The 15,187-nt window shown below is 47.0% G+C and overlaps 1 protein-coding gene across 18 annotated transcripts in view; it reads right to left on the bottom strand.

Moving 5' to 3' along the window:
- LOC129009980 (voltage-dependent L-type calcium channel subunit alpha-1C) overlaps nt 1–15,187 on the bottom strand; it is a 716,779-nt gene that overhangs the window by 632,778 nt on the left and 68,814 nt on the right. For 10 of the 18 annotated variants that reach the window (XM_063672312.1, XM_063672327.1, XM_063672314.1 and 7 more), the window contains exon 1: nt 1,424–2,064. The exons of 1 other annotated variant lie outside the window; for it this stretch is intronic. In XM_063672312.1, the coding sequence (XP_063528382.1) occupies nt 1,424–1,472 (49 nt within the window). In that variant the 5' untranslated portion in view covers nt 1,473–2,064. Of the gene's footprint in view, nt 1–1,423; nt 2,065–15,187 lie in introns of those variants that run through there. 7 more of the 18 variants (XM_063672315.1, XM_063672325.1, XM_063672324.1 and 4 more) reach the window with 1 other exon arrangement.

The following is a 15,187-nucleotide window of genomic DNA, read 5'->3' as shown; positions in this document are numbered from 1 at the left end:
GAAGACTGGCCCCAAAATCAGTTTCAGGATAGATGGAGACCAGGCAGGCTGGCTGGCAGCTTCTGGCTCTAAAGACTGAAGGCCCTGTCCCCAAAAGGTGGAGCTGGGAGCAAACAGAGGGAAAAAGCTGGACTAAAAGACCTGGAGACAACTCCTTCCACCAGGCTGGTCTTCAAAGGATCACTGGGAAGAACCCAGGGAAAGAACAGAGACCGGCAGTAACAGACAGGCTTTCAGGTGAAGAGAAGAGGAAGACTGCAAACAGGGAGGCTCTGGGAACTGGGAGAGAAAAGGGAGAGACTACACCCAAAGAGACAGAGAGAGCAGTGGCGAGAAGAAAGAGATGTCATGCCTGGAGGTTGCCAGAAAGCCCCGCGGGACCACCCTGTCTGCACCCCCTCACCCCCAAAACCTTAAATGCTGAGCAACGTCCAAGAAAATAACTTGTTAATATGGGGGGAGAGCGGTGAGGGAGAAAGTTTCCAGGAAGTAGGGAGTTACCTGACTGCCTTTCACCATCACAGGGGGAGCTGGTGACATTTGCGGCCAAGGATGGAGATGCTCGGAAAACACTGGGCAATAGTATGGAGCCGCGTGAGCCAGGCACACCCTTTCATCATCTCCTTCAAACACGAAACAGCAAAGCCCACACACCGCCCGGCTCCTCGCCGCTTCCATCCTCAGGTGCTAGCCCACATGTGGGTGCGAATGAGAACACACGCGGCGTGGGCGCGCTCGGGGTCAACAGCAGTGGAGAGGTGGGTGGGTGTAGGTGAGCGGCGGAGGAGGGAGGGAGAGAGGAAGAAGGGGACCTACGGAGGGGGAACGAGAGGGGCGCGCTGGGGTTCACATCTGCACCGCCGCCCCCACCCGCCACCTGGAGCGCGCCGCCCAGGGCAGGGGCGCCTGGACGAGAGTGGACGCCGGGCAGCGCGAGGGCGCCCCCGGGGCGGCCGTGGGCGCCGGGCTCTGCCGCCTTAGGGTGCGCGCGCGCGCTCCCAGCCGCGCCCCGAGCCGAGCGAGGGACCCCGGGCCTCTGGGCTCCGCGGCGCCGGCGCCCTCTGCCCCCCGCGCAGCTGGCCAGGAGGCCGGGCTCTCCAGGCGAACGCGAGAAAGCGAGGCGGCGGCAGCCACTTGGGGAACTTTTCCCCCCTCGCCTGGAATTTCATAGGAAACACATGCTCTGGAGAAGCTGGGGCCCGGAGGGGGAGGGGCGGGAATTTTCCGCTCCGTCTCGCGCGGCGGTTCGGGCCCCGGTCCCGCCGGGCTCCCGGGCGCTCCGACGAGGCGGAGGCGCCCCTCGCGGACGCGGCCCCGGGCCACTCCGCAGGGACCGGCCCCGGGGCCGCGGGGAGCGCGGGTAGGGCAGGAACCCGGTGGAAAAGGCAGGGAGCCCCGGCGAGGCGGCGGGGTCCAGCCTTACCTTGGTGGTTTTCCTCTGGAATGTACATCCTCGTATTCTCATTGACCATGGACCAAAAATGGTTTTAAAAGGAGGAGCAGCCACGAAGAGGAAGAAATGTGAAAACACCCCCCAGCGGGTCTGGATTAATCCCTCCTCCGAGGCCGGCGGCTTTCGTGCAAGATTCGAGGAAGCCGTGGTCTGCAGCGTTTCTTCTTCCCTGCCGACGATTACCTGATTCCCATTATGGCATCAAACCCCAAAAACTGCTCCTTTCCACTACTGCCTCCTCGAGTGAAATTGTAATGCATCCTCAGTACATCCGGGCCCCTTCCAAGAATTGAGCACCGCACCTCTGGCGGCTACACCATTTGAAAAAATAAATCGGGAGAGGCAGGGCGAGAAGAAGAGGCGGAAAGGAGGGGCGGGGGGCGCGCGGGGCCCGCCTGGGCCGGCAGGGGCCGAGGCGCCCCTGCCCACTCCCAGCGAGTCCTCCTGAGGCCCCCGCCCGGCTCTCTGCTGTCAAAGGGAGCCGGCAACTCCTGGGCGCGGAGGCAGGAAGAGCCGCCGCCGCCGCTCCGGGCCCGCCGCGCCGCGCCGAGCGCCGCTCTGGCAGGAGCTGTTTCTGCAGAGGCAGCGAGAGGGAGACACCGGGCGCGCGAGAGCGCCGCGCTCACTCCCCCCGGCCCAGCCCCGCCGCGCCCGCGCCCGCCCCTGCCCGCGCCGCCCGCCCGGCGCGCCGGAGGCAGACGCGCTGAACGCTTCCAGATGTGGCTGCGGCGGCGCGCAGGGAGCCGGGCGCACGGCGCGGGGCGCACGGCGGCGGACTGGAGCCCGAAGTTGGGCCCCCTCTCGGCGCCCGCGGCAGCGCCGCCCGAGCGAGCCCTCGGCCCGCATGACGTCAAAGGGAGCGGGCCCCGGCCGCCGGCGGGCGAGGGGCGGCGTGAGGAGCCCCCGGGGAGGCCGGGGCGCGCGGGGGGGACCCGGGCGCCCGCCGCGGTGGCCGCGGTGGCCGCGGCGCGGACACACCCCCTCGCGCCCCGCCGGCGGCGTCGCGCCCCCCGCGCCGGCCTGCAGCCCCCCGCCCGCGTTCTCTCCTCCGCTGCGGCGGCGCGTCCCTGCTGGGCCGGCCACGCCGGGAAGGCCTCTGTGAGCGGAATTCCAAGGAGGAGGAATACAATTTGCCCAACTACCAGAGTCTCGTTTCGGATCGGGCCACTGAACAAAACGGCAAAATGAGCCGTGATTCCGTGATTCTGTTTGATCAATTATAATCAGAGCGGTTGTAGAAGTGACAGCTAGAGGAGGGGAGGGGGAGCGGGAGGGGCAGCGAGGCGGAGCCTGGTAGGCGAGGCAGCGGTGCCCAGATGTCTGAACAGATTCCTAGACCCAGGTTTGCTAATTCCTTGGAGGCGGCCGAGCACGTGTTCTACTAGGATATCCTTACCTACTTCTCTTAATTATTTCTGCAACTCCGGCAGGAATCTATCCGGCACCTCTCCTTCCCGGAGAAGCAAACACTTCCTCCATCACTCCCTGCAACCACAGCAAGTTCCACGGCACCCCCTGCAGGACCGGGCTCTCCTCCAGTGGGGCTTCGTGATCCCTTTCAGGGGGGCCTACAACTCCCTCTTGGGGAAAACCTCTACCTGTCTCCACATAAGACCTCCTCGCCTCCACATCCACCCTCATTCCCTGGGTGACCCTAACCATTCCCGTGGCTTTCAGCAGCTGTCTGTATCAAATGTCTATCTCCAGCCCAGACCTCTCTCCTGAATTCCAGAATACAGCCGACTGCGTCTAATAGACATCTCAAGCCTAACACATCCAAACACTGGATTCCTGATCTCTTCAAAGCCTGCTTCTCCTCACACAGCCTTCCCCATGGCAGTCGATGACAATCCCATACTTCTAGTTGCTCAGATCAAAATCCTGGAGTCACTCTTTACTCCTTTCTCTCATCATTCCACGTCTAGTCCATCAGGAGATACTGTTGGCCCTACCTTCAGGTGAATCCAGAGCCTGACCGCTTCTCAGTTCCTGCACTGCTACCACCTGGGGCTGAGCCAGCATCCTTCACCCAGGTTTCTCCTGTGGCTGATCCCCCTGGTGTACTTTCCCTCTACCCTCTGGTATTTTCTCAATACAACAGTCAGAGTAACCCATTTAAAACATCACATCCCAGCACTCATCTGCTCAAAACCCTCCATGGTTACCCATTTCACTTAGTAAAAGCCATGGTCCTTGTAGTGACCTACAGGAATGGCCGAGTACAAATCCTATTACATCATCTCCTACTGCTGTCCCCCTCACTCGGGATACGCTAGCCTCCTGATGGGGCCCCAGACACTCCAGGAATGACCCCTCAACACACACACACATTGTAAGGCCTTTGCTCTAGCTATTCCCACTGCCTGAAACACAAACTCCCTCGGCTTCTTCAGGGCTTTCTGCAAATCTCACCTGTTCAATGAGGCTCACCAGGACCTCATCCTGATTCAGTACTGACAGATCCCCACAGCGCTCCCTATCTCCCCTTACTCTTATTGAATCCCTGTCTAACATACTATATAGTTTACTTATTCATTAACTTTATTGCTTATTGTCTGTATCCCCCCACTAAAATGTAACCCCCTATGAAGGCAGATGTCTCATCTATTTTGTTCACCAGTGCCTAGAGCAGTATCTGGCAGATAGTAAGTACATAATATGTGTTGAATAAATGAGTGAGTGCCTGAGATACTTTCAGGAGTGTTGCAATTCCCCCTATGAAAATGCATCTGTCCGTCCCTTGATACCTGAAACCTTACCACTCCTGTTTGCTTCCTTTGTCCAGTGGTTCTGGCCCCAGTGGAAAATGTAAGTGCCCCTGGAAGAGGTATTAAGCTGTATCAGTCATCTTCACTCTAATGTGAAGAGCAATCTCAATTTTGTTGGTTACAAGAGAAATCTGGCCTCTTTGCCATTTTGGTGTGTTCATACTCAATTTTCAGCTTAATAGAGAAAATTAGAAATAACACAAAATCAAATATTTCGCATTTACTTTAGGATGCATTATAGGCCTGTGTTTCAGAGGCTGCTGTAGCTGATAATTTGTTTAAATGAATAGTAAAACTGGTTTGCATCCCCTTCACACACAAGTGCAGGAATAATAATAATAGCTAACACTACTGAGTGCTCTGCGCCAGGTACTGTGATAGGCATTTTACAGCCTTTATCTAATTTAATCCTCACTGCAACCCAATAAGTTATGTGTTATCGTCGTTATTATCCCCATTTTATAGATATGGAAACTGAGACTTCGAGACTTGAATTACAATGTCCAGGGTCACCCAGCTGAGTAAATGTGGAACCTGGACTTAGCCCAGGCATATCTGACACCAAACTCAGGCTCTACTATTATCTTACTCCTTCTTCTGAAGGGTGAAGTGTGGGTGAGCTGGTGGGGGCAGGGCTGCAGGGAGATGAACAGTGTGAAATGATTGCAAAATATGCTGCAGATAACTCACAAAGAGCCAAGTCACTGGGAACAGAGTGTATGTGTGTTAGGGGGTCACGTGCAGGATTTATAGCCCAGCTTTTCTAAAGGTAGGCACCATATAAATCTAGCAAGTAAATATTACCTTCATGCTTCTTTAGTTTCATTTTTCACTTCTCTTTTCAGCTGTGAAATGTGTTCTTTCCTTTCCAGAAAAAGGTATTTCCTAAATATTTGGTCTTGCAGTATACGCCCATATCCCAGCTTTTAACTTTGGAACACAGCCCTGGGTGTGCTCTTTCGAGGTAACAAATTCTCAACGTGACAAAAGGAGACCATTGTGAATTCTGATTTGGGGATTTGGGAGGTGGTGGGAGCAGAGGAGGGAGTCTGTCTTTCTCTGTCATCGAATGATTTGATTCTCCAGCTAAAGAATCTCCCATAGGTCTTCATATGTGCCCTCTTTCTGCAAGTATTTTGCTTATATTTGCATGAGCCTTTTCTCTCCTCTTCCTTACTACATTTTAGGTGTCTTCAAGAAGAAAACTGTGTTTATTCTTTGTGCATAACATAATGCCTTGTACATATGGACCCTCAATTTGTGTTGAGTGCATGATTCACTCTGGAAAAGATTTTTAAATGTGACCACAGATATTTTCTTTGGAAGCAATTAAGAGTGCACTGAATTTGTTAATTACAGTATATTTGTAAGAGTGAAAACCTGGAAATGAACTAAATATTCAACAAAAATGTTGGTTAAATAATAACCCTAAGAGATTATTCTAAGTGCTTCACATACATAAAGTCATTTGCTCCTCCAAACAACCCTGTGAAGGAATTGCTTTTATCCACATTTTACCAATGAGGAAACCAAAGCACAGAAAGGTTTACTCACTTGCCCATGTTTTCACAACCAGTTAATGTTGAAAGACCTGGGATTTGAACCCTAGCAGTCTTCAGAGCCTATGCTCTTAACCACCACATAACTGAACTAGAGTGCATTCATACAGTGAAATTCTACATAGACATGAACAATATTAAGGAAGAATATTAGTAACGTGGAAAAAGATGATTTACACTGAAAGAAAAACAAGTCACAAAAATATTACAGGCAATATGATTTCATTTTCCTTTTAAAGTCAGGTATATATTTGAACTAGGGAAAAGACTAAATAGGGTTCACACCAAAATGTTGACAGTATCCTCAATCTGGGGCATGTGGGGAAAAAAAATGTTGACAGTAGCTTTCTTTGGGAGGTGGGAATACACGTAAATGTTTCTTCTTCTTCTTCCCTATCTGGCCCAAGGCTTAGAAAGCCAGGTTGCCAAGCAGGCTCTTCCTCTTCCTTAGCACACACACACACCTCTTGACACAGAGCCCTCCCCCCACTGCCTAGCCAGGGACGACACCACTAATAAATCTCTTCAGAATAAGTCTCCCATCAAGTCTGCAAGGTGTCCCTTCTATTTCTCTCCCTCTGCCCACCACAACAGCCACTCAGCACTAAATGCTGCCACCCACCTGCAAAAATTACCTGTCCAGTGTTTCCAGCCCAAATGCATTGCATTGTCCTCATTGCAATCCAAGCTGCCTGCAATGGATTGAAGTGTCAGCTACTCTGTGTTGGTGGTAGAAAGCTAGGAGCACCAAGATGATGGGTAAATTTTAACAGTGACCTTTCGGGAAGATGTTTCATCCTTAATTTCTAATCCACATAATTGCCTGTATATAAGGGTGAGCATTTCAAACCAGGTAAAATTGATTAGCAAGCCAGAGTAGGAAGAGTGGAGTCCGAAAGCCCAGCTTAAATGTGCCTTCTGACACCTTACCTTCTTTATCTCCACATAGGGCCACGCACAACCACTCCTTCTCAAAGGCCAGAGAGGGGAACATCAGTGTGGTGGTTTTGCATTAGGTCAACTTAACTAAGCTGGAACCTATTTCCCAGAATTGCCTTCCTTATGTGGTTCTGCATTAAGGTTGCCCCCAACAGGTATTTGTGGAGCCTCTGGAAGGTGGACATGAAGCAGCAGCATGCACTCATTGTCACCGAATTGCTGGCTTACCCTGATGGTGGAGCCCACAGCTCCTCCAGCTCCTGCTAGATCTCCTCCTTCAGCTATCTGAGGCCTGGGCAAAGTACGTGTCCAGCTCTGTAGTCAAGATTCCAGCTTTATGTTTCACAGTCGAGATCGGAAGTGGTGAAAGGCAAACAAGGGTTGTATTTGTCCTTGTGGGCTCCACTTTGGCCTCACTCTCTCCCACATCACGTCCTGCTTTCCTCCGGCCTGTTGGCACTATGGCAACTTCATACCCTTCCTCAGATGCAGAGGCAGCAGCCTTCTATAGATTCTTCACCAGCTTCCACAACTGGATAAGGTCTAATCGCTGCAATCAATCCCTTCCTCCATGTCACTCACGGTGGTACTGCTTCCCTGACCAAAGCTGGCTGATGCATCAGTGTAGTGCTCCCACCTGTGACCAGGTTACTTGTTTAGATATTTTTATGAATAAATAGTGTCTGGCACATAGTTGCCCTCAATATATATGTTTGTTGAATTCATATTAATTATCATCATTTAATATGCCTGGTGAATATCAGGGGCTGTAATAGGCACTTTAAATACAGCGAAGAGCCTGGTCTTTGGAGACAGGCCAAAGAGCAGGTTCTGCCTGCTATGAGCTATGGGCATGTGGACACCTGACTTTACCTCTTAACACCCAGTTTTTACAATATGAAGCTAATAGTGGTACCTACCTCCATAGGGTGGTTGTGAGAATGAAATGAAATAGTCCAAGTAAAGTGTGTGGGGTGCACAGTGTGCTCATTTAATGTTAGCTGTTATCATCCTTCACCCCTGTGAGAAAGATTTGTTGAGTATCTACTATGTGCCCTGAATTCACCACAGCCCTGCCAAAGAGACTTACCACCTTTGTACAGGTGCAAAACAGTAGGTAAGAGGTTAATTTTCTTGCTGAAGATTGCTTTGTCAGCAAATTATAGAATCGGGATTTGAACCCAAGTCTACACAAACCCAGAGGCCATGCACTGGCCACTACTGTGTGCAACATTTCAGGAACTAGAACTAAAATGGAGGAGAGAGGAAGGCTTTGGGGAAAATTCCCCAACCCACGGTTCAGAGAGCAAAGCTGAAGAGGGTGCAGAATGGCCTTTCTCCTTCTTTTGGAAGACCCATAATAACACTGAGGCCTTCACAACTTATGTTAGTATTAAAAACCTCTGCTGGCAGAGTTCTCCCTTCCATCACATCTCCACCTTTCCTCCTGTCTGTTTATCTAGAAGCCATAGGACGGACCGGATCCCACCTAACCCACTGGGCTGTCTTTATACACTACACTTAGGGAAAACTCTCCTGGACGCTCAGCCCCAGCGTCCGTCCCAAGGGGAAGCCAGAATACTCGGAGTGTGAGGAGAATTCAAGCCTCATTCTACAGCAGCCTAAGTTGTTAGGATAACAAGGTGTGGTAACGTGACTAACCTAGCCTTGTGATTTTCAGCAATGCTTAGCCCCCAAAGACAGAACGCAGCAAGGTTATTTATGGCCTGATCCTGGGGACTGGCTCTCCAGGTGGGAGAATTCATCTACCATGTGTGAATTCAAATGATGTCCCTCTCTACCTCAGCAAGCCAGTGGTGCATGCTAATTATGTAACTATCTTGGACTTCTGTTTGCTCATCTGCAAAATGGGAATGTGTGGCCTCATCTCCTGAGGCTCTTTGGAAAGAGAAGTTGATACCAAAGGAAGCGCTCAGTCACCAAAGCTATACCTTCATTACTTGTTAAGGCCCTGAGAAAGTTTGTTTCATCTGGGTGACCTGCTGACCCCCAGAAGGAACCACATAGTCAAGGCTCAGACCTGTCCACTATTGTGTCCACTTTTTTAGGTGCTCAAAGTCCTTCACAAAATGCGAGCCATTCCCACATGTATTCAGTTTTTGCCATAGCAAATTACCACTAGCTGGATGTTTTAAAACAACAGCAATTTATTCTTTCACAGTTTTGAGGCCAGAAGTTCAAAATCCAGCAGGGTGTGCTGCCTGCAGTGTCTCTCAGGGAGAACCCCTTCTTTGTCCCTTTCCAACTTCTGCTGGCAGGCAGCATTCCTTGACTTGTGGCCACATCACACTGTCTCCGTGGTCACCCTGCCTCCTCATCTTCTGGCAGTCAGATATCCTGCTTCGCTTTTACAAGGACACCTGTCATTGGATTTAGGGCTCCCCAGATAATCCCGGACGATGTCTTCATATCAAAATTCTTAAGTTAATTACATCTACAAAGACCCTTTTTCCTGATAAGCTAACATTGACACTCTCTGGGAATTACGACATGGACATACATTCTGAGGGGCTGCTATTCAACCCACTATGCTACCCTAACCTACGGGAATGTTTCTTCACCCATTTTCACTTGAATCTCAAGCCCAACATTTGCTAATTCCTGACACTTTAGCAACCTCTTTCTCTCACTGAGGCTCAGTTTCTTCACTTATAAAACAGAAGTTATTGCCACATGTTAGAGCTTAAGTGAGTGGTGACGAAGGTGCTGCACTATGGAGGATGCTCCTTCCCACAGAACTTAGTCTCACACTTAAACAACCCTTCCAGTCAATCACCCTCAGCTATTTAATTAGAGCAATTGAATGCTTGGAGAGGTTCAGTAACCTGGCCGAGCCAGCTCAGCTGGGGAGAAGTGGACCTGGCTTTAAACCCCAAAGACCATTCTGATCCTCAACCTCCCTAACCCGTTTACCTTCTTAACTGTTCCAGGCCAGTTCAAACGCATTCAATGGAGCTAGATAGAAAATGTCTTCTCAAAGGAAGCTGAAAAGTGTTCTTTTCAATAGGGCTTTCAGAACCTTCCTCTTCTAATTAGCTTTATAAATGTTCTCTCTTCTCTTTTTACCCTTCTGTGAATGCATTCTAAGTTCTCTGTCATTTTCAAAACACAGTCCTAAGAGTAAACACCTTTATTTGGCCATCAGAAATCAGCCATCAACCCTCATTCTATTCACAGTCCTCCTATTAATATAACTCTTGGCAAACTCACCTTTCCTTCCATATTTCAGCTGGCATTCAATCTGTAATGTCTTCTCTCTCTGACCCCTGGTTCTTCTCCCTCTCACCCAAGGATGAATAATAAATGACGGCTCAGTTCGTATTTGCATTCTGGATTATTCTTTCCTGAATGGTCACTTTGCGCGCATCTCTCTTAGAATTCCACACATTAATTTCCAGCTTGCTTTCCTACAGTATCAGAAGTCATGTGAGAGTAGGGTTATGTAGCCAGGAACATTTCTGGTTCCTAGTCTGACACAGGTCAGGTAATCCTTTACTTGATATGACATTTGGGACCAGCCTGCCTCAATAGACAAAAAGGGATATTTGTTCCCTAAAACCTCTTTTTTAAAGATGATGCACTCTTCTAATTGTAGATTCCAAGGTTCTTTTATAGGGATACCCTTGGGTCAACCTGCAGCAGTCCCATCCCTGAAATATAAAAGAATATAGACAACACTGATAGGAATAATTCCAAATATTTACATTCCTGGAACGGTAAACCTGAATGCCATATAACTAATTAACATATGGCTAGTTCACTCTAAGTTGTTGATTAGGCCATTTTCCAAGTACCTGGGGGCGGGGAAGTTACAGCTAATCATCATCACCCTGCTAGAGAGGTCGTTGCTCCATAATACATCTAGAAATAGGCAAAGTCAAGAGGGAAACCAAAGGGGTATCTTCTCAGTAGTGACTGTCATTAACTTGCCGAATGACTTCCACTCAGTGGCCAAGTGGAGCCTGGTGGAAACAAGAGCTGGGCAGAGTTGTCAAGTATGGCAGGACACTTCCAGTCATGTTTTCGTATGACCCAGCTGAAGTACCTCTGCCAGCTAGATAGGTCTTCCTTCAGTCAAAGTCATACTTGAAGGTAAGTTTCAATCTCCCAAGGTTTATCATTTTTGCCTCTTTACATAGCAGATTCAAATTTTCTGCCTTTTTCATGTTCAGTCCTGCTTACATAATGATTTTTTGTGATGAATATAACGCCATTATTTTATTATTAATCACTAACTCTTGGTAATCATTTTTTTAACCAATGACCAATTGACCAATACCACCCATATCAACTTCTACTATAGTTTAGTTAGCAAGAATATTCTGTTTTCTTCTCCTCTGGGGCACATGGCAGAGTGAGCTTCTCAGCCATTCTGCATTTGGACACAACTATTGGACTAGTCCTGACGAATGAAATGTAAGTAGAAGTGACTGTGTCACCTCCAGGTTGAGGTGATGGAAGACCTGTTGCGATTCTTCTGTCCCTCCCCTCTCCTGCCACATTATCCAGATGGTACAGCTGCAAGATAGAGAAGCATCCATCAACCCCGGGTCCCTGAGTGACTTTGTGAACCAGAACCTCTCACTAGCCCCCTCTGGATATAGTATGATCAAGAAATAGATTTGTATTATATTAAGCTCCAGGAATGTGGAAAATATTACCATAGTATAATGTTAACTATCTTGCCTAACAGGCTGGAATAAATCAACAACTCCATGTGCGTGAACCATGTGTGGTTAGGGATTTGCCAAGTTCTGATTCATTGAATTGACTTCTATTCCAATCAGCATAATATCAGTCAGTGATTCTAATTCATAGGAGGGCAGGCTGTAACCATAATGATCTTGCGATGAAGTAATATTGAAATCATTTATAATTCATGTAGCATATAATAGTTCTATTTGTTCTAGATAAATGGGTGACAGTGTCTATTGCAACTGATTATACAGATGAAATACCCCAAAACACGTCCTCCTCTTAAAGTACAGGCATATTTCTCAAAGTACAAGCATATTTATGCTTGTATTTATATTGAATAGCTTATGCAAACTATTCTTATGTGGATGAATCAAGAACATGTTAACAATTTCCCAAGTGGCCTTGGAAAGTGATCGGAGTAGTGTAGGACATCTTGAAACTCATGTACAAGTAATGATTTAATAGAATTCATTTCCAGACCCTCAACTTTCAGATGTGCTCAGTCTTCATGTTCACCAGAGAACAACCTGGGGCAGAGCCTGGAGCCTACCTGCCACTTCTCCTGTCTCTCAAAGGGGCATCCTTATCCTACACTTCAGCAGAGAGGCACACCTGTCATTCACTCTGCATCCTTCCAGGTCCATATCCCTGTGGTGTGAATGCCCCCAGGACACCAAACAAGGAGATCTAGGAAATACTGGTGCCCAGACAAGGAGACATTTGAAATACACGTGTCTAGAAAGCCTCTTGAATTGGACAACATATCCCTTCAATCATGATCTTTTTAAAATATATTATTTCTGGTACATTTTATATTAAGAATTACCTCGAAAAGCTCATAATGTAATTATGTTGTTTTTCTCAGTTGTACATTAATAGTATCTGTGATGATAATTCAATCCAAAAGAAATGTATAATGCAAAGCCTTATGTTTATAAATTTTTTTAATTTTAAATTTTAATTTATATACCTCTTTTTGTTGCAGAGTAATATGATAGTGTGATCAGTAAAAGACTTTCAAGCATAAAAATATATTGTATTAGGGTAAAATTTTAAGAAGGAAATGGAATGTAAATATGTATCCAAGGAGAAAAAGAAATGATGAAAAATCTTTGACTGTTAAAAACAGGGCTTTTATATATCTTTGAATACATAATAGAAGGTATCAAATAGCTGCAGTGTTTATATTTTATTGGAAACTTTAAAAGAGTAATGCAACAATTTTATGTTAAACTGTCAAGATTTATAAAGCACCAGAAATTGCATCATTTACAACCATTTAAAATTATCATGAAACTTTTGGGATGTCAACTTGAAAACGCATGATGAGGCACAGACTTTTCCAAAACTCTTTTGGGGGGATCTGCAAGCAAAGCACTGTGGAGGCCCTGGGTCAGCGCAGGCTGCAGCCTTGTAAGGTCCTGGCTCGGCAGCCCCGGCCGACTGAACATTGGTTCAGGCTGCTGCTCTTCACAGGGAAGGCCAGGGCTACAGACCTTGGCAGATAAGTAAATGTTCATAAAACAAATGAACATCTCTACTTTCTCATTCTTTCTCTGTCTTCTATCCCCAACATGATCTTGAACAATATGCCTCCCTTCTTGGGGTTTGTAGTCTTCTTGAGATTCTTGGAGAAAGCAAGCAAGGTGTCCTGTGGTCACATTATCCCAGCGGATATCAAGAATACCCTTAGTGGGCCGGGCGTGGTAGCTCATGCCTGTAATCCCAGCACTTTGGGAGGCCGAGGCAGGCGGATCACGAGGTCAGGAGATCGAGACCATCCTGGCAAACACGGTGAAATCTCGTCTCTACTAAAAATACAAAAAATTAGCCAGGTGCAGTGGTGGGTGCCTGTAGTCCCAGCTACTCGGGAGGCTGAGGCAGGAGAATGGCATGAACCCGGGAGGCGGAGCTTGCAGTAAGCCGAGATAGCACCACTGCACTCTGGCCTGGGCGAATGGGCGAAACAGCAAGACTCCGTCTCAAAAAAAAAAAAAAAAAAGAATACCCTTAGCATCACTGTGACCCACACACCCCTAAGCAGTCTTTTTCAACCCAGATTGTTTGGATTTTATTCCACAACAGAGTCACTCAATTTTAAGTATGTTTTTAACCCAGAAAGGCCAAACAGAGCAGACACTAGGACTTCACTGCCTATTTCTACCCTTTCAATGTTTGAGATGGAATTTTTCTCAGCCTCAGAAGAAATACTTTCATTTCTGGCCTTCAATCAGGATTTATTGGACAGATCTGATTCTGCTGTATTTTCATTTACAGCCTACAAGACAAAAGCATCAGGTATTAGAAAGAACTCTGAGTTTAAAGCTTGTATCTATTACCACTTGGCTGTGTAACTTTAGCCAGGTCTCTTATGTTCTTTGAGTATCAGTTCCCTCAACCATAAACCAAGGAACTTTCAAGGAATGGATTCTGAGTACAAAGTGAAATATTAGTATGAAAAAGCTTGGCGAGGAAAAGTATAGATATAGCAGGGTACTTATTACCACAAAGATGGAATTTTCTGTCATCTTTGACAATCCGTTGAAGCACCCAATAATCTTTCTTGGTCCAACCTGAATATCATTAACCACAATTCCAACCATTTTCTTTTTGCCTTTTATTCCTCTTTGGAAAAAGAGACTAGTTGGTCACCATCTCTTATATAAGAATTAATTATCTATTTGAAAAGAGATGCTTAAAACCAGTTCTTCAGAAGTGAAAGTCAAGGTATTCGACATCTCCACAACATCCAGCCTACCACTTAAACTTTGATAACAAAATTCTGTCACATTTCTTATAAAAGTCTAATTAAATCTCAACAATTTTATCCATGTAACCATTTTCTGCTTGAAAATTTCCCTTAACACTCTGAAAGTAAATCCTATAGGGGAGGTAGTTAGACCAGCTACATTATTTGCTGTCACTTCTATGCATTTAGTGAAGGCCCACCAAGATGGATGTTCTGCAGAGAGCAGTTCAATGTTAAAAGAGTTTGGGAAGCACAGAGCTAAGAACATTTCCTATCACACAAAGACCTCATTTAAGCCATCTTTGATAGTTTTTACAATACCCAAATCACGAATGTTAAAAACAGAAACAAACAAACAAACAAAAAATAGATGGAGGTTTGCTGTCCATCCTCAAAGTTTTAACTCTCTCCCTGCTGAAGTCACGGGTGTGCCACAACTGGGTAGAAAAGTACCTGGATGGGAAAGCAAGTTGAATGAAGAGGTGATGACTTGAAAGAAAAATCTAGTGCTGTCAGGTTTTCCATGGCATCCAAGTAGATGCATTGGTCTCTGCCATCCTCCATCTCCTCTTTGCATAAATCCTACCCCCATCCCCATCTCCAGAAGCACTCTCTCTACATATATAGGCAGCCAACAATGACATGATACTCCACAGGAACCCAAGCACTGTAATCCCAGCTCAGGAACAGGGATGCTCACCCCTATGGCTCAATGGTCCAAAATCATCCCTTATTCCTTCTCCCCTCCCATACCCAAACTGCAGACCTCCATCCTTTGCATCTGTGTGCAAACTCCTACTCATCCTTTAAGACTCAGCTCAAGAGTCCCGGGTCGAGTTCTTCTTCCTCTGTGTTCCCATAGAGCCTACCACTATCTCTATCAAAGCACTAGTTATATTGCTGTAGTTATTTGTTTACCTCCTATATTCCCAACTAGGCTCTCAACATCTCAAGGGCAAGAACAATGTTGTACTTACCTTTGAATCTCCTTTACCAAGAA

Source organism: Pongo pygmaeus, chromosome 10, assembly GCF_028885625.2.
Source record: "Pongo pygmaeus isolate AG05252 chromosome 10, NHGRI_mPonPyg2-v2.0_pri, whole genome shotgun sequence".
Taxonomy (NCBI): domain Eukaryota; kingdom Metazoa; phylum Chordata; class Mammalia; order Primates; family Hominidae; genus Pongo; species Pongo pygmaeus.
This window is presented reverse-complemented; position numbering and strand designations above follow the sequence as displayed.